Source organism: Engraulis encrasicolus, chromosome 11, assembly GCF_034702125.1.
Source record: "Engraulis encrasicolus isolate BLACKSEA-1 chromosome 11, IST_EnEncr_1.0, whole genome shotgun sequence".
Taxonomy (NCBI): Eukaryota; Metazoa; Chordata; class Actinopteri; order Clupeiformes; family Engraulidae; genus Engraulis; species Engraulis encrasicolus.
This window is the reverse complement of record NC_085867.1, coordinates 43,766,483-43,791,041: the sequence shown is the minus strand read 5'-3', so window position 1 is coordinate 43,791,041 and position 24,559 is coordinate 43,766,483. Positions and strand designations below refer to the sequence as shown.

The 24,559-nt window shown below is 44.4% G+C and overlaps 1 protein-coding gene across 1 annotated transcript in view; it reads right to left on the bottom strand.

The window, feature by feature from the left end:
• Positions 1-7,039: 7,039 nt before the first annotated feature.
• Positions 7,040-24,559, bottom strand: part of gfra2b (GDNF family receptor alpha 2b) — a 94,858-nt gene continuing 77,338 nt past the window's right edge. The window contains exons 8-11 of the mRNA XM_063209737.1: positions 22,910-23,050; positions 20,878-21,128; positions 9,292-9,342; positions 7,040-7,372 (exon numbers count right to left, since the gene is read on the bottom strand). Coding sequence (XP_063065807.1) covers positions 7,196-7,372; positions 9,292-9,342; positions 20,878-21,128; positions 22,910-23,050 — 620 coding nt within the window. The 3' untranslated portion in view covers positions 7,040-7,195. The remainder of the gene's footprint in view (positions 7,373-9,291; positions 9,343-20,877; positions 21,129-22,909; positions 23,051-24,559) is intronic.

Below are 24,559 nucleotides of genomic sequence, written 5' to 3'. Positions count from 1 at the left end.
TGACTCTCTAAGTCTTGAATATACACTGCGGAATGTATTGTGCACAAGACACACAATGTGTTCCTCTTTTTGCTAACCTCTAGCCTACTCTTTCAAGTTGTCCATGCCCTGATGAAGGCCAATATGGCAGCAATGTGTAGGCCCATGTGTTTTTAAACAGAACTGCCATGTTAAATTAAAGGCTTATTTATATAGCTCTGCTTTTTTCCTTCCTTATTTAGACTATAAGAGTTGTTGTTTTATGTTATATAAAACATTTTTTAGCAGTTTTAAGTTAAAGCCAAATTCAGCGAGTAGCGGCTATGCTACTTAGGCCATATTCTATTTGCCGTAACTCTTCCAACCAAAATGAAGATATATAACGAGAGGAAAAAGATGCGCCTGTGGGGTGGTCACATGGAAAGCTTCAGGTGCTCATCGGTGTCCAAGAGAGCATATCATGGACAAAAGAATGAAGGCCTTCTAAGTTCACCTCAGAGTGCCTCGGACTCTCTCTCTTGACCTTACAAAATGAAGATATAGTTCTATATCGACTAGTAATGTAGGCTACTAGCAACTATGATGAACTGAATTTTGCAGAGACTTTTCCTTATCATGATTTGCGATCAGATCGCATCGAACCTGCTCTGGATGGTCTACGTACAATAATGAGTGTGGAAAGACAGCTGAAGGAAAACATGCAGGGGTAACTATTCACATAGGAAGCCAAACTGACAGACTTAAGTGAGCTATCTCATTAGGGACAAAAGTGAACACTGGTCTGCTGATTAAATTGAGATTCATTTTGTAAGGTACCTTTGGGAGTTCTGAGTGGCTGAACACGGGTCTTGAGGAAGAGTCTGTGTTATACTGATGACTCTGCACATGATTTAGTGTGAGTTCTTTTTAAGCAAGCACAGCAAAATGTCATACAAAATGACTTGCTGCTTTGTGATGCTAGTTTGAGAGATCACAATGTACTATTGATAATTATTTTGTGGTAATGTGTGTAACATAGCAAGATTGTAAAAAATGCTTCGCATTAATAGGAAAGTTGTCAATAGGCATAATATGGATACAGGATGATTGTACATCTTCTGCTGTTTTTCACACTGGATATCAGGCTTCTGTATTTGTGAAAAGATGTTTGTTACTCCCAAAATACACTGTTATGGCAATACTGTACAATTGCTCATGTGTTTTTTGTCCTTGCATTTTCACAAAGGGGAATAATAATAATGTGTCTACAATTAGAAGAGGAAGATAATGGTACGATGTGAAGAAATTACCTCATTACCATACCATTTTAAGCTGTCTCCAACATCCAATATGACTGGCAATACAAAAAATGTGTGCCTCTTCTGTTTTGTTGAGTTGTGTTCCTGGGAACATTTCACGAGTGATGAATGTCATTTACTGTATTATACACAAACACAATAGGCCTCAGCAGGTAGGCTAGCCTACCTTTCATTAAAAAAAAAACCTCACTTGTGCCAGAACCCGATAATGGCTCATTATGAACCAAATCGTGAATTAATGGCTCCTTTATTGCCAGTTGCTGTGTGAAAGAACTCGTCCACCTCCGTCCCTCACAATGTGTGGCGACCTGCTGTCTCGGCGGCGTCTGGGCTTCTGCATGAAAGCATGCTAATGCGACTGAGTGCTTTAGCAACCCTGGCAGCAGGGGTGTCAGTAATGTCCAGTGCTTCTGTCACCGCGAGCAGGGCCGCTGACTTTTTTTTTGCCAGGCCCAGAATTCTGGGCCGCTCCCCTCTCCCCTGGGCACGGGACAACTGACCCCTTTGCGTTCCCCCCCCACCCCCCATTGGCGCGCCTGACTGCGAGTTGCATTTTTCTTGTCCTTGTGCTTTGCTCTGAGTCACCTGAGGAGCTATTGAAATCAAGTGATGAAAAGGCCCTCTGTCTAACAGCAGCTACACTTTGAGCAATTTTCGTACTCTTTCAGCCTCACAGCCTGAGAAGCGGAAACAGGTTTTAATCCACTCTCCCCTCCAACCCCCCCCCCCCCCCTCACACACACACACACACACACACAAAACACTTTCTCTCTTCTCTCTCTCTCTCTCTCTCTCTCTCTCTCTCTCTCTCTCTCTCTCTCTCTCTCTCTCACACACACACACACACACACACACACACACACACACACACACACACACACACACACACACACACACACATCATGGATTTATATCTTAGTGGCTCGTTCCTGTCAAAGAAAAATGTACAGTATTTTAACATTCATTCCATGTTTTTAAAATATTTTGTGTCAAGAAGATAGCATTTAAGAAACCACCTCTCGCTAATGCTGTTCAAAAAACAACTGACTTTTCTGATCATTCTGACCGTTCTTGCCACTCTCGGAGACAGAGACACTAGTGTTTTTCTCTAATTGAAGTACTCACATACAGGTCATGTGCTCCAAATGAACTAAAAAACGAAAGAGTGGTTTGTATATTCTCTCACACACACACGCTTTCACTCATGCAAGGACGCACGCACGCACACTTTTTTTGGCCTCATTCTGTCATCTTCAGCAATCTTACATGATTGCTTTAGTCTCAGCCATCTTTCTAGCAAACACTACTCAAGTACAAGCTTCCAAATCCATTTCCGGTCCAGAGTTTTGCAGTAGCCTACTGAGTATAACCGGACCTCTCATGCAGGCCTGCGTATGTCTCAGTTTTCAGGTGACATAATATAGTGTAGTACATACAGTATCTTAAATGTGATGACATGGAGATTTTTCCGTTAACAACCCCATTATAGGTCATTGTCATTGGCCTGGCTATCGCAACTTCAAAGCTCTGCAAGACTAGGTCAGGGTTGCCAGATATGGTTGATGAGTTCCAGCCCAATAAATGCTCCAAAGAAAGACTGCGCCCAATTTGGACTAAATGCTATTGATTTTCATGGCCATATATCTACAGGGAAAACCCGCCAATTTTTTTGGACATCCTTAACAGCCTAACTGAGAGGGAAATCAACCAATTTGGAAATAGTGCTGTTGGTTTGTCCAAGCTGCCTTGTAAAGTGAGTTGCCTGTGGGCGGGTTTAACCTGCGTCTATGAAATACTGTAGGCTACCTCTGTATGTTGAGCCACTATTTCCTCTGATTTAGCTACCAGCAGAGCAAATTATGGACGTATTGTCCTGACCTTAAAGTCACCTCATCAACCCTTTGGAAATGCTTGAATTGGCTCCAAATCAAGGGCAGATTTGAATTTCCTGAGATAGCCAACTGTGCACAGGGACGGGTTATGATTCCATGGGCCCTTGGGCCAGACAAGAAGAACCCCCCCCCCCCTGTGTGTGTTACTAATTTACAAAAAGATTCAGGGTTTTAGGGCAGATGTATGAGATCCTGTTGTTGGACGTTCACCCGATAACATTTTAAAAATGCAGTTGTGATTTTGTGTGATTTTTATTAAAATCAAGATGAGAATGAAGAGAGGCTTGCTGTTCAGGGCCCCCTTGACTCTTGGGCCCCTGGGCCTGACCCCGGTAGGCCCATGCAGCAACCCCCCTTGCAAGAGCAGGCTATTCTTTGGCTATCGTAAGATTTGTACACCACGCTTTAGAGCAGTAGAAACACTTCAATCAGAGGGGATTCAAAAATAATCCTGCGAAACCGTTATGGTGTTAATATTATTATTACGGCTGCCATTATGTTGATTAGTTCAATTCTGCTCAATTCAAGAAAACAAAAGTATTAGGAAATTATTGTTTTTTTATATGAGGATTAAAACAAAAATGTGTTCATTATTCACCAAAGTTCAACCTGGTGTCTGTGACTAATATCCAAAAACAGAAAAATAAACACGCAAAACAGAAATGACTGATTTATTCATTTAATTTAAGGGTCAGAACAGATATTTCACATAACACTGTTGGCTGTCTGTCAATACAGTTGAAATCAGTACAAAATAGAGACACACAACTGCATCAGTTGCCTCTTCCAGACTGCCCTCACAGGCCTCTCCTCCCTCCCTTTTTAGAACTCAATAAATGATTTTATCCACACACACCTCATTGCTTGCGACAGAGAAAGAGAGAGAGAGAGATTTTGAGATAGAGAGAGAGAGAGAGAAAGAGGAGAACAAAGCCAGGACAAAAAAGTAAGGCCACACAATAGATTGCACACTAGAAAATACACCAAATAGAACAATGTACTCTCTCTGCAAAAAAAATGTAGCCAAGCTCCCTCACGGTGGAGCGTTTTTTTTTATTTCATTTTATTTTTTGAATATAATTCAGATTCCCTCACTGTAGATTACACATAATAACAACCTTAGGATGAGAGATAGGGAGCAAAAGAGACAGCGAGAGGGCCAGAGAAAGCTCTCCACTGTTGGATCGTCAATCTTCCACCCTTCCCTTTAAGCATGACGTCTTTGACACACCACTCCTTCGGTTCCTTGCAACATGTCTTTGTTTGTCACCTACCGCTCTCTCACACACCACACAAACGCACTCACACACACACACGAACATACACAAAAACATATACACACGCACACACGCACACATGCACACACACACACACACACACACACACACACACACACACACACACACACACACACACACACACACACACACACACACACACACACACACACTTACATTTCTTTATATTACAAATGTTTCATGAAAAGGAAACATAACGAACCAAACTAAAAAAAAAGACTGTGAAAAATAGCGAAGGAGATTTGTACTCGATAGCCAAAGACATGATCCATAGTCAGGGTAGAGGAGGAGATGTTACCCGTTGGGACAGTGTCCACACGTCATAATCAAAATAAGCCAATGCCCCATTACACCACAACAACCCAGCCCCCAAATTCTCCCTCTCCATCTGTGGAAAAATAAAAAGAACAACCGAATGTGGCATTTAAAAAAAATGTTCACATACAGTACCTACATCATGTCCATGTATGGAGACTGTACACACTACCATAAAACCTTTTATTTTGGATGGTGAAGGCAGTAGATAGATTCTGATTGTTTTTTTTTGTTGTTGTTCTTTTTTTGGAGGGAAATGGAGGGAGGATGGGAAAGCTTGCGCACAAGTGAGTGATTGTGTGAGAGCAAGAGAGAGAGCTTTGTGAATGCAGATGCGAGATGCAGAGGCCCTTGTGTGTGTGAGTGTGTGTGTGTTTGTTTTTGTTGTTTTTTTTACAGAGGAGTCTTTCTACAAGGTTACAATTAACACAACAGCAAGTGTCTCTCAGTCTGACACTGTCCACTCTTGTGTCCTCTCTCTTGTGCCTTTTCTTTTAGCCGTGGGTCCGAGCTTCCCGATCGAGCTGAGCACGAGGAGGGGGAAAAAAAAACGAAGGAGCCAACTGCTGTTCACTCTCCATCAGTTCAGAAAGTCAAAGAATGCGCGCACATCAGTGGCACAGGTGCTGGACCAAACGTAAGATAACTGAAAAGAAAATAAAGGTCCGCAACACTGTTAAATGCTCCCAAATATTTAATGGTACAACGTTTCGGACTAACCGTCCTTCATCAAAGCGCAACCTTTAAATATTTGGGAGCATTTAACAGTGTTGCGGACCTTTATTTTCTTTTCACTCTCCATCAGTTACCTTGAAGTGATCTCTGGAGCAGCGGGAGGCCTGGCAGCAGGTCCGGGCAGCTGACAGCTTTGGCCGGGCCCAGGACAAAATCATCTGAACGGGCCCCCCAAACCCAATACATACAATGTCCTGAGGACGCAATTCAGGGCCCCTTTCCTCTCCCCGGGCCCGGGACAACTGACCCCTTTGTGCCCCACCCTGTCGGCTTCATTGCCTGTCTGAGATATACCCCACCCCTCCTTCAATTGCCTCCACCCCTCTCTCCCGTCATCCCTCCATCCCTTCCTCCATCACTCCCTCCATCCCTTTCTCCATTTGGTTGAAGGGAGACTGTGAAGAGAAAAACAAAAAAAACAAAAAGAGAGCCAAAGTTTCTCCAAGCGCTCCTAAGCAGACGTACTGTACGTAGCATGAAGTGATCTCCACAGCACCCAGCGGTCCAGTCAGTTGTACCAGAGGCAAACGTTTTGCGTGGTTGTTGTGTAATGTTCACTCCTCTTCACGTCAATATTAAGGAAGGGTGTTTGCGGGGTTGTGGGAGGTGGGAACGGCGTGAGGATATTTGAGGTTGCTGGCGATGCAGTGGGACAGTAGAACCAGGGTCAGCATTGAGTTTTTACAAAGTCCTTTGGTGATCATGGCTGATACGGCGCTTGTGGTGGAAAAAAGGAGGAGTGCAGAGGAGGAGGGGGAGCAGGAGGAGGAGGAGGAGGAGGAAGAGGGACAGGAGGACCAGTAGGGGCCACCTGAGGAGGAGGAGGAGGAGGAGGAGGAGGAGGAGGAGGAGGAGGAAAAAGAGGGACAGGAGGACCAGCAGGGGCCAGAATGAGGGGGAGGAGGAGGAGGAGGAGGAGGAGGAGGAGGAGGAGGAGGAGGCGGCGTCTTGATGGCCTGATACCATGGGCTGAGCTGAGGAGATGGATGAGGATGAGGAAGAGGTGTCTGGGTGATTTTACTGATTGGTTAAAGCCTGCACACCCAAGTGTGTGACCTGGCAGGAGGACCAAATTGGCAAAGACAAGAAAAGTTTGAAAAAGTAAGTTCAGCTTCAACCAGGATATCTTGCTCCCACTTTACTTTTTTTTTCTCCGTGCCATTTCGGATAAATGGCCTGTCCCTCAGAGAGGATGAGGGTGATTTTTCAGCCAACAAGAAGAGGAGGAACTGCCTGTGATGTGTCATACCATCGCTGGTCAGAGGGCGTGGAGGAGGAGGAGGGCATAGAGGCTGGAAAGGAGGTGAAAGACGAGGCATCTGGGAGGTTTTTTACAGCTTGGCCAGGCTGACGTGGTCCAGGATGAGGAGGAGGAGGAGGAGACGAATGAGGAGGAGAGGGGTGTGTCCGTAGGGGAAGTTGTTAAAGCAAGGTTGGGCAGAGGAGCAGGTTGAGCAGGAGGAGGAGGAAGAGGAGGAAGAGGAGGAGGAGGAGGAGGAGGAGGAGGAGGAGGAGGAGGAGGCGTGGCCGAACTGAAGAGCAGGATGAGGAGGAGAAAGAGGAGCAGGATGTGTCTTTAGTTGGGTTGTTACAGCAATGCTGGGCCACGGAGGAGAGCCGTAGGAGGAGGAGAAGATGGAGGAGGAGGAGGAGGAGTAGTCGTCTGAGTGGGAGCACGTTACAGCAATGGTGGGCTGAGGAGGTGGAGTAGCAGGCTGCCGGCTAGCAGCAGGAGCGCGGCGGTGGACGGGTGCTGTAGGGGGCCCGTGGCGGCCGACTGCCTGGCGCTCTCGTCTGCCGCTTGATGCGAGCCGACTGGGGCCGCCCCGTCCACCAGGCTGGGTTCCAGCAGGTTCTGCAAGGGCAACATGATACAACACAGAAAAATAAAAAAGGTGATTGAGGCGATAAAAAACCCCAAATATAAATCTGATGAGTGCTTCTTCATTCATTTATTTTATTTGAGTTTATTCATTGACAGAGTTACGTAAGCACCCAGTGTATTCCTGATCCTACAACGCAGAAAAATGTCATGGCTGTTGTTACTGTACACCGTGAAGCACTGATATGCTAAATAATATGAAGCTCCTTATGTTCAATCTTCTCTGTGTTTTATTATGCCTTGTTTTATTGTCCTTGTGTAGCATCCTTGGAAGTTTATCCCCTTAGCGCAGAGCCTATGTTATAACCTTACTGTCACCAAAATTTAATGGCTATGTCTTAATCTGTTACTTACAGTAAGACTCTCTGTAATGTCACGGCAATGTTGTTATGATGTAGTTGAGTATTTTCAGTAAATACTGAATGGACCCGGCGCCGGCAGGGGCAGATCTTGCCATTTTGGGGCCCTAGGCGAAATATATGTTTGCCTAATGGAAAGTGAGCCCATCTGCACTAAGAGGCTGCAGAGGTGCTTCCAAAAAATACTGTTTGCTGTTACTGTGCAAAGTGAAGTGCAGGGCTATAGGTTTGAGTTATTTCTGGAATAAAGTAGATACAGTATCATAAAGTAATTTTAATATTAAATATTAATATTAAAATATGTGTTTGTATATATAATATCTGTGCTATGAGTTCCGTGTCCTTTTCCATTAGGGACATGTTGGGAAAATGTATGAAGAGTCTTAAAGTGATACTGTCCCATTTTTTGGAAATAAGCTCATATTACACCTCCCCTTGAGTTAAATAATTGAGTTTTACCTTTCCTCTGTACTTTCAACCGTTCTCTGAGTATGATTTTTTACCTCAAATTTTACCTCTAAGCTAGCAGTTAACATTGAGTCCTACGAGCCCAGTTAGCCGACAGCTGGTCTCATGGGACTCAATGTTAACTGCTAGCATGGGGGTAAAATTTGCACTACCATACTCAGAGAACGCTTGAAAGTACATGAGAAAGGTAAAACTCAATTCTTTAACTCAAGGAGGAGTGTAATATGAGCTTATTTCCAAAAATGGGACCGTATCACTTTTAGTATTGCACCACTGTGCAAAGTGAAACACAGGACCAACCAACTAATATAGAGTGAAAGTAAATGTGCTTCCCTTAATCTTTGTTTAATGTATACGGGTGGTGATGGAAGAGACATTCTTACAATGAAATATCCAATAAAACATTATGCATAGTGCCAACTTTTAAATTAAATAAACATGCTGCACGACTGTCGCTCCATTGATGTATAACTTTGCATTATGGATGTTCACATTGTTAAATTCAAGAAGGCCAGCCCGGTCTTATTTTTTTGTGTCTAGCTCAAAGCAGCACTTTTTAAATAATGCGAACACAAACAATAGGAAGTTACCAAACACCCTAACTTGCCACCAGTACAGTATACAGTACGTATAGTAGTATTTCATTATTAAAACAGATTGTAATGGCAACACAATGCAGCACCAAGTGGTACGAAGTGCCACCAAGAGTTGCAGCAAAAAGCTATTACTGTGTCACCAAGATGCATAACACCTTTAGAATTACACTTTTCTGGGTCTTTGAGAGGATACTAATAACAGCGTGTGTGTGTGTGTGTGTGTGTGTGTGTGTGTGTGTGTGTGTGTGTGTGTGTGTGTGTGTGTGTGTGTGTGTGTGTGTGTGTGTGTGTGTGTGTGTGTGTGTGTGTGTGTGTGTGTGTGTGTGTGTGTGTGTGTGTGTGAAAAAGCACTCCGCACTTCTATGCTATGCAGAAGATGATGCAGCAGCACTGCTCTGTGATGTGTAGTCTGCACAGCACAGTGAAAAGCTATGAGGGAACAGGGCAGCATACAGAACAGCAGACTCACCTCATTTGTGCACTCGTAGGCATCTGAGCTGGTACACTTTTTATCACCGTCCTGCAAAAAAAAAAAAAAAAAACAGGAATAAAAATAGTTAGTGAAATATGAAGAGTAGGCCTACAGTTCAAAGGCAGCAACTGCAAGCCAGCCAAACTAAAACTTGGGGGCTCTGAGTGAGCTTGGGCACCTATTTGACCTCTGTTCTGTAGTCCTTGCTCCTCACACATCTCATTTCAATTAAGCAGCAATCTTAGTCAGTCAGGCAGGTTGGTGGGGGAAGTAATCAACCAGTGCTCTCCCCCATCCTCCTCCATGACTCAGGTACCCTGAGATTGGTACCGTCCCACCGCACTGCTCCCTTGGGACGCCATTGAGGGCTGCCCCCTTGCACGGGTGAGGCATAAATGCATTTTTGTTGTGTGCAGTGGGCAGTGTTCACTTGTGTGTGCTGTGGAGTGCTGTGTCACAATGACAACTGGGAGTTGTAGTTTCCCAAGGGGCTTTCACTCTATGTCATCAATTTCACAGTTTGTCTGACTCTACCTTAGTCATGCATCGCAACCTGTAAGTCTCCACTCACTTCACATTGCCCGACACATTACATTTGGATCGGAATTGCTGGGGCCAGATTAAATATGACCGATCAGACCAATCAGTGACTGGGGGAGTGAAAAGGAAGGGGGATGAACAATGACACATTACCCTCTATACGGGCAGATTAAATGTCATGATCAAACGTTACTGATTTGGTATTTCGGCAGTTCCACACCCGGTGTATGAAATTAGTATGAAGATATGATAAGACCATTGCTAACTCTACCCTAGCCTAGCATCTACATGCATGTAACAGTAAAAAAAAACCTTGTCCCCTGTTCGGTCACAAACAGAATGGTCAGGTTTTGGTTGTCATTTTCACTGACATAGACGCGAACATCTTGTTTGACTTCGGAATGCTATTAAAAAACAAATTATTTAGCATTGAGTAGGGCTGTATACTGAGCATGGCAGTATGTCTGCTTTTTAAAATGTGGAGCATGAATAATAATCATGAATGCTTTTCTGTTACATGTCTGCGGGATTAGTCCTCTTCCAGCTGCCAGTGTGTTGTGGTGCCACCTGTGCCAGTATGGTATTTCTGGTGGGAGTGTATGCCCACTGGCACTACCGATTGTGAATTGAAACATGAAAAGAACAGTCCAATTAGCAAACTTATCATCAAATGTTTTTCTTTTCCACCTAAATCCAACAAAAGAATAAATTATCCCATTCTTCACTCTGGTCTGCCATGAATGGCAACAGGAAAAGCTCTGAGAGCGCTCTCTCTCTCTCTCTCTCTCTCTCTCTCTCTCTCTCTCTCTCTCTCTCTCTCTCTCTCTCTCTCTCTCTCTCTCTCTCTGTCAACAATAGGGCGCTTATGTGTGTTGGGGAGAGGGGGAAAAAACGAATTGTACTGTGAAACTGAGATATGTTAGAAAGGTATTGCAACCGTTTATTTTTTACGCATGAATAATTTTACCATTTTTCACTTGAATAAGAAGATGTGAATACATTTAACATGAATACATTCCGTATGCATATGAATACATTTAACAAAAAATATTGTCAGTAAATACATAAAATGAATGGAAATAGTGCATAGAGATTAATAAAAAAAATACATTTTTTTGTCCTGGTATGCTGCCAACAGCAGAAATGCTGGGTGGGGGGTGGGGGGCACACGGAGGTTCAGACCACTCAGCGTGCAAGTGCACAAGGCAATCAGCAGGGCACTGTGGGCACCCCTATGACGAATGGCTGCTGTCAGAGATAGACTTGTGCCTCTAAGTACAATTGCCAGAGACACAAATTAATCCAGTTATTTCCCGAGCGGGCGCCCATGATATTCTTGTCTGTGGGGTTTTTGGTAATTTGCTTCAGCACGGATGAGAGAGTGCAGTCATTTTGCTGCAGTGTCAGGAGACTAATAATCATGTCCCCCAGTAGCGCGGTGAGCGTGCGCTCGGAGCATTATATGACAGGAGGAACGTCTCACACACAAAGCCTGTGTTCCCCACAATATGGACACCCACTCACCCCCCCACTATCCCCTCGCCATCCTCAACTACCCAAGCCTGCCTACCCACTACACCCACCACCATCCATACAAACACGGATTATCCCATGAATTACTCTTCATGCTGCAGCCATTCAGGCGAAACACAGACGCGTGTTTCGTGAAAACGCGCCTGGCACGGCGCCCCATAAATTCAGGCTCCTCTCAATCGTGCCTAAACTATTGCTATTTGCCATCGACCATTTTTGCCACCTTCTACAGGAGTAGGGAGGACGTAAGAGACGAGTAGGCTATACAGTACAAGGAGCCTGGGAGAAATGTTCTTCACATTTACACTGTCGACCAGAAGCCATAATTACACCATCATATAATACAGTATCAACTGCCTCTTCTCTCTCTCTGACTGCTCTCCTCTCGGTCTCTGCATATGCACGACTAAAAGATATCTTCCTCACTTATCTCACATGACGAGACCAGGCCACCGTGAAGTGCAGGAATGCTTTTTTTGTTTTTCTAAAAGGTTTACAGCAGCGTTAAGAGGTTTTTAAAAAAAAAATAAATAAAATAAAACCTTAAAACGCTCTTTTCATAATCATTCCAGTGATTCATCAACTGGCTGAGGAGTGGAAGGCCCTCCTAGGTGCTTCTACACCGCATGCATGCATTCTTTTAACCGCGCCAGCCCGTGAGTCACAAAAACATTTTTTTGGTCATAGTTCGTCCAGTGTATTTAACAGGAGTACATCAGCAACAAAATCAGCAATCAGCCTCACACACTGGCAAAATCGACAATAATCATCATGGCAGGAAAAATGGTGTCGTGAAAAGACTGAGAGGTACGGTGAAAAGACGAGACAGGCTGCCAATAGTTCAACTGAGAATGAGTCATCACATGTCTCTTAGGACCTGTTTACACGTATGCCTACTGCATCTGGATCAATTTGTCATCAGACATTGTGAACATTTGAAGTGGTCTGATGCACATAATAACCAAAATTGATGTGCATTACCCAAGTTAGATGGAAAATACATTAAGGTGACATTTTGGGCAATTAAATCAGGAAATGATGTCATAATGACGTCATAAGTAAGGGTTAACGTTCGGCGAGAAGGTCGCTACCGTGGAATAGCAGCACGACAGAGAGAATCTTTAGACCCCGACGCGGAGCGGAGGGGTCTTGTTCTCTCTGAAGTGCTGCTATTCCACAAAGCGACCGACTCGTCGAAAGTTAACCCGCTTATTATATGGATATACTTAAATGATTCACACATGGCGGGGACATTTCTTTAAGATTGTTGCTGCGCAAAACAAAACAGTGCCGTTGTGGAACACCGCTAGGCAACAGCTAGGTAGCAGGACAACAGGTGTTGTCTATCACAGCAGCTGATTAGAGTGACAAAAGACCGGACCCCCTGCGGAGTGATATGAAACATTCGCTTTAGCCACTGACTTGTAGGCCTATACAAGCCAGTGGCTTTAGCAGTGAACGTCTTGTTGCCCTTGACAGCGGTAGCCAGGACAACGCTGTCTATCACAGCAGCTGATTAGAGTCTTGTTGAAAAGTCGCTTTGGCAGTGAAAAGTCTTGTTGCCATTGACAGCGGTCTGTTATAGACCAACCCGTCCGTTATCGAAAAATAACAGACGTCCGAACGTTGGGGAGCCCCGTTGAAATGAATGGAGCATTCGACAGATGACGTCACAACCATATAATAATATCCAATAATGACACCAAACTGATATCATTCATAGATCTTTGGCTGAAGATCATCCCCTCCAAGTTTGGTGGTCATACGGCATTCGGTTCCCAAGTTATTAGGGGGTGTGTGTCAAAAGAGTTTTTCATTACAGATTATGAGACATTGATTGCCAATTTTTTTGGCAGGCTTTAACAGTGAGTGTATACAGTGTCTGTCTTTTGTGTGGTCTGTCAGATCACTCACTCCTATTTGTGGAAAGAAACAGATGGTTATTTTGGGTCAAACAGTCTGCGGGGCATCCTCAAAAGGCTGTTTGTTGAATGTGAATTTTTACAATTATTTTTATTTTTCGCTGAGCTAGTGCATGGCAACAGGGTCAAGGATTTCTACTGTCCATTCAGCAAGTTTGTTTGAATCCAGTACGCTGAGAAACTTTTGTTCTCTTTTTTTCATCAAATATTTTCCTCTGTCTGCTATCTTGGCGCCCAAAATCCGACTCACCTCTATACGTAGGCCTTTACTATACAAAACACAGTTTCTGGGTCTTTCAAAGTGTGCTGACTGAGGCAAGGCGTGTTGTTTGGACATTCAGTTAGGACCTGCAGCTGGTAATTGTACAGTATATATGGCCTATGATGTCATTCCTGCATGGCCTACAGTGGAATGAGAAATGATGTGGCACTGTTGTTATACCACACACACACACACATGCACACATGCACGCACGCCCACACGCAGGCACGCCCACACGCAGGCATGCACGCACACCAACACGCAGGCACGCACGCACGCCCACATGCAGGCACGCATGCCCACACGCAGGCAAGCATGCACGCACGCACACACACACACACACACAGTATCCCAACAGTCACACCATGCTTGCTGCAGGATATGTGTGTTTGTGCAGTTTTCGTGCACGATAGCATTGCCATGCGAATTGTTTGCGCGCGGTAGCGCACGACACACAATGTATGCACACGCGTGCGTGCTTACGGTGAAATTACGGTGACAGAACAGAAAGCGATCTTCAGAACATCCATGCTGAGGTCACGGTAGAGTCAAACGATAATGGAAAATTTTAATGAGAGGCCTGCTGGCCATCTACACCCTACATCAGGGGTTCCCAACCTTTTCCAACTTGGGGCCCACTCGAAATTGTCACAAATGTTCGGGGTCCACCTCTAACCCGATTACGAATAAAACTCACATACGTAAATCAGCAGCAACACACACCAAAATGTGATTATAATTTTTAGAATATTATTTCAAGGCCCACTTGGTATAGCCTACCTTCAGGGCCCACCAGTGGGCCCCAGCCCATAGGCTGAAAATCACTGCCCTACATGATACCTCCAGTATCAGGCACTGTACATCTTAAGCCAGGCTCAAACTACACGACTAGCGATTGTGTGTCCGATTTTGGCGTCGGGGTGCACCGCACACTAGAAGAGAATCGCAACTGTCAATCTTGTCGCTGCTCGCAGCCACCGAGACAATGCCCGACGTTCTATTTCCAGTCGCAAATATCAAACACTGTTTGATTTCTACGATTTGCGATCGGCGACTCTTTGAGCTGCCAAAGTTCTATCTTAGAACGTCGCTCACGACGAGGAAATCTTTTCCGACAATCGCTTGCGATGGTCCTGGGGGGTAACGTTCCAGTGATTGTCGTAAGGGGGGTTTTCAGCCGAGAATCGGCGCGATAGTCGTGTAGTTTGAGCCAGGCTTTAGCATCCTCATACGGAATTTTTATGAATCCACATTTGCTGTTATCTTTGCAGTCTGCTTATATATTAGTAGAATCAACTCAAGCTGAAACAACAAATGTGCATACAGTAATTGATATCAAGAGGAGTGTGAGTAGGGACCTTTCCTCTTAATGTAGGCTATAAAGACATAGTCCCTGTTATGAATTTGCTGTTTTCAGAATGGCGATGACCAAGTCCAAATGTATTTACTTAAGACTCTGTGTAATGTCATGGTAGCATGGGTGTAATTTTAGGTGTGGATAGTAGGGAAATGTCCATATCACTTTTGAGATGAACCTAGCTTGCCACACCACTTTATTACAAATATCATGAAAAAACAGAATATCTGGAAAATGTGCCATTGTAATGTCCCCACCACTTTCCAAGTCAAACCTACACCTTTGTGTGGTAGTACTATGCTTGTAAAGTCCTTTCATTGACCATTAACAGTGTTCCAATGGTGGAAAGGTGCACATCATGGGGTTAATGAAAAAAAAACTGAAAAAGAAAAGAAACCCATGTATGTGCCACTTGTAAAGATAGGCAGCACTACACTAGACCTGTCTGTGCTAATGGCTGCCAATCAATTTCTTACATCATCCCATTTTAAACACACATGGCAAAATGGTTGCTCTCAAAAAGAAAGCCAACAATGACCGCTGTGGTACAAATCATGTCTCGTGGTGAGATTCTGATTTGTCAGGTCCACCTCACACAAAGGAGTCCTTGGTGTGTCCAAATTGCTTTTCAGAGCACCCTTCTGGGGAGGCATATGGCATGCTTCCATTAAAGGTTGCTCCAGTATTCGCCCAAGGCTTTCGCCAGTCCACCTTAAACGCCTGTGCGTAGCCCCAGTTCTCTCTTTTTATAAATTACTTCAGCACAGGCCTCGAAAGATTCTCATTCCTTCCTTCATTAAGGTCGTGGAGGTCAGGGGAGGTGAACTGTGCAGTATGAGCAACATCTTAAGGCTTGAAGACATTCAACGTTTCATCCAAAAAGCCTGAAAGGGGGCAAAAGTTGAAATGCATTCAAGCTCCAAATCCAGTTGCTTTACAACTTGACTCCCTTTATTATGAAGAGCGCCACAGAAATGAATAGATTATGTTCAAATCCTTAACCACTTAGAATTTCTTACCCAAAACCAAGGGCACAAAATAAATAACGGGCACTTTCCCCATATTTTTGAGCACTATTAAATAAGCAGAAGGCAGTGTCCGTGTTTAATGCAAAAATCATTCTTGAATGTTTGGAAAACATGGTGTGCAACAAGCCCAAAGCTATACAACTACACAAACAAGAGTCAAATTAATTTCATTAGATTGGCTATTCAACTTAAAAATCCACATTTAATGGAATCGAAACCGCATTCTGGACTGAAAATAAATACACAAGCAATGAAAAAAGAGCAGCACTTAGTATCCCATTGTGACAAGCAATAAACGAAAAAAAAAAAATCAGCCATAAGGTTCTATTCATCATACTGATAATGATGACCAGAGCAGTCCTTCCATTTTAAAAGAGAGGCGATTCAAATGATACCATTTTAAAGCCTTCAAAACTTCCTTCAAAATAGATTTTCTTTGGCAACACCCCTCTGCTCACATATGCTCAGAAGTTTGATCAATGCACCATGTGCACCCTAATCAGACCGGCACACAATCAGTCACTGATGTTCTCCTCTCGCGGCTGCAATCACTCACTCACTCACTCACTCACTCACTCACTCACTCACTCACTCACTCACTCACTCACTCACTCACTCACTCACTCACTCACTCACTCACTCACTCACTCACTCACTCACTCACTCACTCACTCACTCACTCACTCACTCACCGCGTAGGCTACAGCCTGCCTGGCACTCTTTCAACTTAGCCATCTACCGGTTGCAGCACCTGGGAATATTGGCCTATCATTCCTCACCCATCTAAACCCAGCACAGCATGAGAGAGGTGGAAGCTCCATTCCTTATTGTCACCGGTCTACTTACTTTGCTCAGCATTTGTATGCTCATCATGACCAACTCGTCCATAAAATGTTTGTTTCGTAAAATATATTGCAGATGTTATTTTAACAAAGGTGTTAAATTCTACTTGGCACTCCCACAGTACTCTTCTATTCCCTCTAGTTTCCACTTTCTGAAGCCATTACCTTTTCTACTGATGGAAGTGTGTTTCCCAGGCAGGTAAGTTATCCCTAGCTATCATTAATAGAACTGCTTAGGCACAATAGCACTACAATACCCAAAAAGCCTTTTTGCCAGGAAGATGACGATACATTTTTTCCCTTTCCAAAGTATATTTAAAGTCAGCAAGCAGATAGAGTACACAATACAATATTACAAAACTCAAAGCACTGACGTCAAAATACAGATCCTCCCTTCTCTCTGTGTGTGTGTGTGTGTGTGTGTGTGTGTGTGTGTGTGTGTGTGTGTGTGTGTGTGTGTGTGTGTGTGTGTGTGTGTGTGTGTGTGTGTGTGTGTGTGTGTGTGAGAGAGAGAGAGAAAGAGAGAGAGAGAGATAGAGAGAGATAGAGAGAGAGAGAGAGAGAGAGAGAGAGAGAGAGAGAGAGAGAGAGAGAGAGAGAGAGAGAGAGAGAGAGAGAGCACATACATGAACACATTAAAGTGAAAAAAATAAAGTCAAACACCCTCTGTGTTTGTATGATAATGACAGAAGAAAGGTTTCAGAAAGTGTGCCAACTGTATTGGGTGTCAATGGCAGTACTTTTCATATAACGATCATTCTACCGACTGTGTTATGTGGGTCATTTGTATGAAAATCCACACAGATGGAGGAGATTAGTGGTGAGGTTCATGGGGTCTACGTTCTCAATTCTTCTGGATGCTGCAGTTTAATCTCTTAAACACAATGGGATTATCACATTTTAATCCAGCATATGGCCCATAAACGTTGCAGCCAGTGATATTATGAAGTATCTGACACACGATGCTGGGTGGCAACTCTAAAGCTACCGTATTCATACATCATTTAGAATTGATTGCTGGAATTTCCATGTTTATTTTGCGTAAAAAAACACTCCTTCTGCAGGTAAATTTAATTATGTTGAGCAAACATAACATTACAGCCTATTTATTGGTTCATTTATTATGCATAGTTTACGTCAGTGTGATTTCACTCTTTCATGTAACCTGTTTTGTCATGCTACCTCTATAGTTGAGCAAGGCTTAAACCAGGTGTGCAGGTACTATAACTGATTTCCATCACTAACCTCTCAATGTACCTAGGCTAACTAATGAGATTCAGTTAACTTGGCTGAATGGCTGTATAATATGTACAATATTTGTGAAGCTGGATGCAGCATTTAAGAAAACATATACATTTTTTGGGCATTTTGCCTGTGTTGTGGATAGGACAGTGAAAATCATAACAGGATGAGTGTTGAAGAGAGACGGGTAGGGTTGTGAAATGACCCACGGTGTACTCGCACCTGGCTCCCCATGGGCAAGCCCATTCATGAGACGGTGCATTAGCTCAATGTGCCACAATACCCCCCTGGATAGAGCCTTTTTAGGGTTGACAGAGCTTCGCATGTCCACCACACCCCAGTACTGTGGGCAATGGACATGCATGGGCTTGGGCATGACTGGACTATGGTTTCCAAAGCCAGGCTACACATCCGCCACCACGAGCAGAAGCTGCTTTGTCGAATAATAACACCATGCAGGGGCGTAGCACTGGTATTGGGACAGGGGGGGGCGGGAGATGTGTCAGAGGCATTGGGCCCACGAAATATCGTAGAATGGGGCCCCTACAAGATGTTTGTCAATCGAAAGCCACTGGCAGGGGGCCCCCCCAAGTGGTGAGGCCGGGGGTTCCTGCCCCCTATGCCCCCCTCTGCTCTGCCCCTGACACCATGCCTATGTTATTATGACATTACCCTTAATTGATCCACTCATCCAAAGTAACTTACACTTAATGCAGGGTGAATTGGAGCACTGTGTGGTTAGGCACCTTGCTGAAGGGCACTTCAGACATGTATGAAGGTGTTGGGACACGCCTACTTCCCACGAGTCAGGGTGAACATGCAATAGGGCTGCACAATTAATCGAAAAATAATCAAAATCGTGATAAAATAGTGAAATCGAACTCATGATTTTAATCGTGATTTCATCGTGGCAATAGTGACCTACTTTTGAGAGCGTCCTTGAAGCCAGAACATACAGACAGGCTGGTGTTTCTGGCCAGAAATCTGTCCACTATGTTTCATGCTATTGCCTTTACATAATTATTACAATTCATTTTATTTTGCTCATCCCGTATGTAATTCATTCTTGGTTATATTTCATCTTGTTATAATTTTCAAAAAAATCAGCAAAAATCAATAATCGTAATTAATAATCGTGATTATGATTTTGACCAAAATTATCGTGATTATGATTTTTTCCATAATCGTGCAGCCCTAACATGCAATACTCTGATCCGAAGCCCAACTCCCCATGACCATTAATTTCGTGGAATCGGTCAGGCGTCAAGTGTGCGACTGAGTTAGACGCTAATATAATCTTTGTTTGGAATCCCGACGGTATCTTGGGGATTAGCACTGTAGACCATGCACTTCATTTACAGAAAATTAGATAATCACAACGTCCGCATTCCAAACAAAGATTCTAGACGCGTCTAAGTAAGCTATCTTACTCACAAGATTCTGGTGCAGTTGGCATGGTTCCTACAACTTTACAGACAGTAAAAGTTTTTTTTAAAGTACCATACCCTAACGGCAGATAAGCAAGATAACAGCCTTCGAGGTCGTCGACCGGTTCCACAAAGTTAATGGCTTAGCGCAGACAACTCTGTCTCCGTGCTGCGCACATCGCCAGAGTTCGGAGCCGCGGCCACGCCATTAACTTCGTGGAACCAATCACTTCGTCGGCCGTTATCCCTAATACATGCCTGGACCCATCTATAAGAATCTGAATCCGTTGTCTCTCATATTGTGCACTGACATTTTAGTTATTAGTCCACTGCATGCATTTCCCCCAATGCATTCATTGTTTACATCATCTCTCATCGCGTTCAACATATGAACATGAAAAGGTGAATGAATAATAATTACAGAGCAGAATCATAAATGTCCATAGTGTATTCTCCTGGGAAATAACTCCCGTTCAGCAACACAGCAATTGCACAGAGGAAGAAGTGTCTCTTTTGTGGCACAGAATTTAAATATTCCACTTGCATACAGTGGGTGAGAAGAGTGCAGCTTCCTCTTGGTCTTGCTTGGATAACATATTAATTCAGACGTTTATGCATGTAGATGAAAAGCATGCGAAAGGCTAAAAAACACTCTATTAGCTAGTTTCAGATAAGACTAATGGAAATGAACAGCATAAGAGACCAAGGTTAAAGCAACGGAACACAATTTTAGTGGAAGCGGAATTATAAAGTCAAATGTTTTTTACTGAAAACTTTATTTGGTGGAAACATTATTTCAAAGGATGAAAAAAAGAAACTACCTAGGGTTGCTGGTTTGCCTTGCTGCGCCGTGCTGAGAATGTAATAACGCATAGTAGATTTTAGGGACTTGTGTAATTACCTAAAGGAGTTTTTATATTATTGTGATGAATATATTATTCCATCAAGTCTGTGAAGACACCGGTTCATCAAGGTCATGTTAGTTAACTCTTCTTTTTAAACTCTTTTTGTTAAAGATATTTTGGGGGCGTTTGTATTCATTTAGATAGGAGGGTGAAGAGAGACGGGAATGAAATATGAGAGCGATGGGGAAGGGTTGGGAAATGACCCAAACCAGACTCGAACCTGGGTCCCCATGGCCAATGTTTCCTATAAATGACAAGGTGTACCCTGTTTGCACGCTGCACTACAGCACCTCCCTAAAACTTTTTATAAGGTTACAGAAACCTGCTTAACCCCTCAGCGCAGAGTCTATGTTGCAACCTTACTGTAACAAAACTGTAATGACTATGTCTTAATCTGTTACTTAAGGCTCTCGGTACTGTCATAGCAATGTTGCTATGATGTAGCTGAGTAATTTCAGCAAAGAGTGAATAGGCCCGCCGGCGACCCCATCTGCAGTAAAAGGCTACCCATCTTGCCTACTGTACCTTCAGGTTTGCACAGGTGGAGTAGTCCGTATCGCAGGCATTGCTGTCCACGGGCTTGACGTCGTTGGAGTTGATGGAGGGCTTGGTGATGATGGCCGGCTGCAAGTTCATGTGCCCGGGCGGCAGAGAGGAGGGGCCAGGAGGAGGTGGGTGGTGGTGTGGCGGGTGGTGAGGGTGGTGGTGTGACTCCAGCATGGGTATGTGGCCGATGCCCGCCTCCGAACCGTAGCCAAACGCCTGAATGGCATTTCCTGTTGTGTAGTAGGGTGGGAGAAGAAGAGCAAGAGGAACATTTTAATCAAAGACAGTGCATTCTCTTCCAGTATTTCCCCCTGTTTTCAATGTTTGGATGCCGGTTGAATGGCAAACGGAGGTAACATTGTGCAAATAATGCCCCAGGTATGTTATGTTAAATGTCATGTAATTTCCTTTTGTGTATTAAGTGTATATATGTACACATAGATAATATGTACATGATATGCATAGAATGGTCTACTTTTTCATTTCCCCCCCCCAGCATCCTGTGTACACACATGGTAGAAAGACATGGATATAAAATGCCATTCAAAATGGATGAAAAAGCTCAGTAGGCACAACTACACAAAGTTCATCCCCATAATGCTGTCCAAAGAAATACTCGCCTTTCAACCAGCATAACAGTTGCGATTGGAGCTACAAGTGCCTCTCTTTGGAGTCTCTGAATTACACAAAAAATATCCCCGATTATCAATGTGTGTGTGAACAGGCAACAAAACTAATGGAAGGGGAAATGGTTTCCTTTTTTATTCCCACTAACATTAAAATGTGTTTGCTTTAGAGAGGGCTCTGCACAGTGCACACAGACCAAACGCAGGGCAGAAGCTGCGCTTTCATATTAGCTTCATTCTCCAGAGGAAGAAGGAAGAAAAAAGGAGGGAATAATTTGGTATTCAGAAGATCTTATTACAGGCGCAGGCTGCCATGTTACCCCGCTAGGCACATTGAAGAGGACCTTGTAGCGGCACTCTCCTCACGCAGGGGGACACTGCTGTGTGCAGGTGACAGATAGAAAGAGGGAGGGAGAGAGAGAGACTGGGGCGTACTGAGCGCAGGTGACAGAGAAAGGGGGATGAGAGAGAGGGGATTGAGAGAGAGAGAGAGAGAGACGGGGAGAGAGAAACTGAGGCATACTGAGCACAGGTGGCAGAGAAAGGGGGGCAGAGAGAGAGAGAGAGAGAGAGAGAGAGAGAGAGAGAGAGAGAGAGAGAGAGAGAGAGAGAGAGAGAGAGAGAAAAAGAGAGAAAGATGTACTGAAGCAAGTGACAGAGAAAGAGGGAGAGGGAGGGAGAAAACAGAGCGAGAGAGAGAGGTATACTGAGCACAAGTGCCAGATAGAGAGAGAGTGAGAAAGAGAGGGTGAAAGACAGAGAGAGGGAGAGAGAGAGAGAGAGAGAGAGAGAGAGAGAGAGAGAGAGAGAGAGAGAGAGAGAGAGAGAGAGAGAGAGAGAGAGAGAGAGAGAGAGAGAGAGAGAGGGAGTGAGAGAGAGAGAGAAAGGCTCACAGTTTGCATGTGTGATCGAAAGCAGAGAAAGAGATTAAGGGAGAGAGCAAGAAACAGAGAGAGAGAGAGAGTGAAAGAGAGAGAGAGATGACAGAGAGAAGGAAAGGGAGAGTGTGAGAAAGTGGGAAAGAGAGAGAAAGAGATGGAGGGGGGAGAAGAGCAAGGAGCAAGACGGAGAGTGATGGAGAGAGACAGAGAGAGAGAGAGGGAGGGAGAGAGAGAGAGAGAGAGAGAGAGAGAGAGAGAGAGGGAGGGAGGGAGGGATGGAGGGAGGGATGGAGAGAGGAGAAGAGCAAGGAGCAAGACAGAGAGCGAAAGAGACAGAGAGAGAGAGAGAGAGAGAGAGAGAGAGAGAGAGAGAGAGGGAGGGAGAGAGAGAGGGAGAGGGAGAGAGAGAGAGAGAGAGAGAGAGAGAGAGAGAGAGAGAAAGACAGAGACAGAAAGAGAGGGAGGGAGGGATGGAGGGAGGGATGGAGGGAGGCAGCCACTCACTGAGGCAGGTGTTGTCTCTGAAGTCTCGGAGGAAGGCGTCACACTCCCCCTCTTGGTTCCCACTACCCCGGCAGCTGCACCACAGCGAGATGGTGAAGTTGCTGTGACTGGCGTCCACGTAGTTTGGTGTGATATCCATACCTGTAGCGGGAGAGACGTCCAAGGACAAAGACACACGCACACACACACACATGCACACACACAGACACACATACAGAGATGCACACAAGGGGTGCACACATACAGTGCACACATGTGCACACACATGCACGCACACGCACACGTACACACACACACACACACACACACACACACACACACACACACACACACACACACACACACACACACACACGTACGCACACATGCACACATGCACATGTTTGTGCTCACACATACACGCGCACACGCGCACACGTGCATGCGCGCGCGCACACACACACACACACACACACACACACACACACACACACACACACACACACACACACACACACACACACACACACACACACACACACACACACACACACACACACACACACACACACACACACACACACATTGCATTAGTAAACATGTCTAGTGCCACTACTGTCAAGTGTGCCCCACTTCTGTCTAGTTATCTGATCTTCAACTTGCCCAAATTCTGAGACCATTTTTCCCTGGAGGAGTCGAATAAAGAAGTGAGAGCTAGCCTATGCACTACACCAGACCAGTGCTTCCCAAACTGGGAAAGGGGTCGGAAAGGCACTGCAGGCGGGTCTCGAAGTGAAATAAAGGGAATGTTTGCATAAAGGAAGAAGGGAAATCCGCACACTGTTACTGCTCACCGATTTATTTGAACACAACGTTTCGACCTCAGGCGGTCTTCGTCAGGTGTGTAGGTGACCTGATATCATCTATACACCTGACGAAGACCGCCTGATTTCCGCGGATTTCCTTTCTTCCTTTACGCATTTGTTTGATCCAGCACCTGTTTTACTGGATGTGGGCGCATCACCTACACTTCTAATGTTTGCATAAAACCTTGAGTTACTGTACACTTTACCTGACCCTGGTGTCATAAGTGTGACATAACAGTGTCATACGGTAATTCTGTCAAAACAGTGTCATGACACAGTCATGGACGAGTCATAAACATGATGTCAATGTCATAAACGTTTTATGGTCATGAAAAGTTGACATTGTTAGGGCTGTCTTTACCATAACCAAATGTCACTTAATGACAATGTCATAAAATGTTTAGGACATTAACAAAATGTTTATGACACATGCATGAGTGCGTTATGTCACTGTTATGTCATACACTGTTATGTCATGTTACTGGCGCCATGTAAAGTGTTACCAAACCATAAATATATGCTTCATATAATATAACCATTCCAGAAATGTGTTAGTAACACAGTATTCATTTGTATGGTAATACATATTGGGAAACCAATTCTGGGCCCCCCAAATGTCCCTGGGCACAGGACAGCTGCCCCAATTGTCCTCCACCGTTGGCCTCCCTGACTGTAGGGGCTAATTTCAGAAATCACCTTGTACACAAGACAGTCAGAGAGAAAGAGTCCAATAAGGCACTATGACTGTTGTTCATTCTGAATGTAAGGAAAGAGGAACACTGAAATTGTGGCGTTTTAGTAGAGT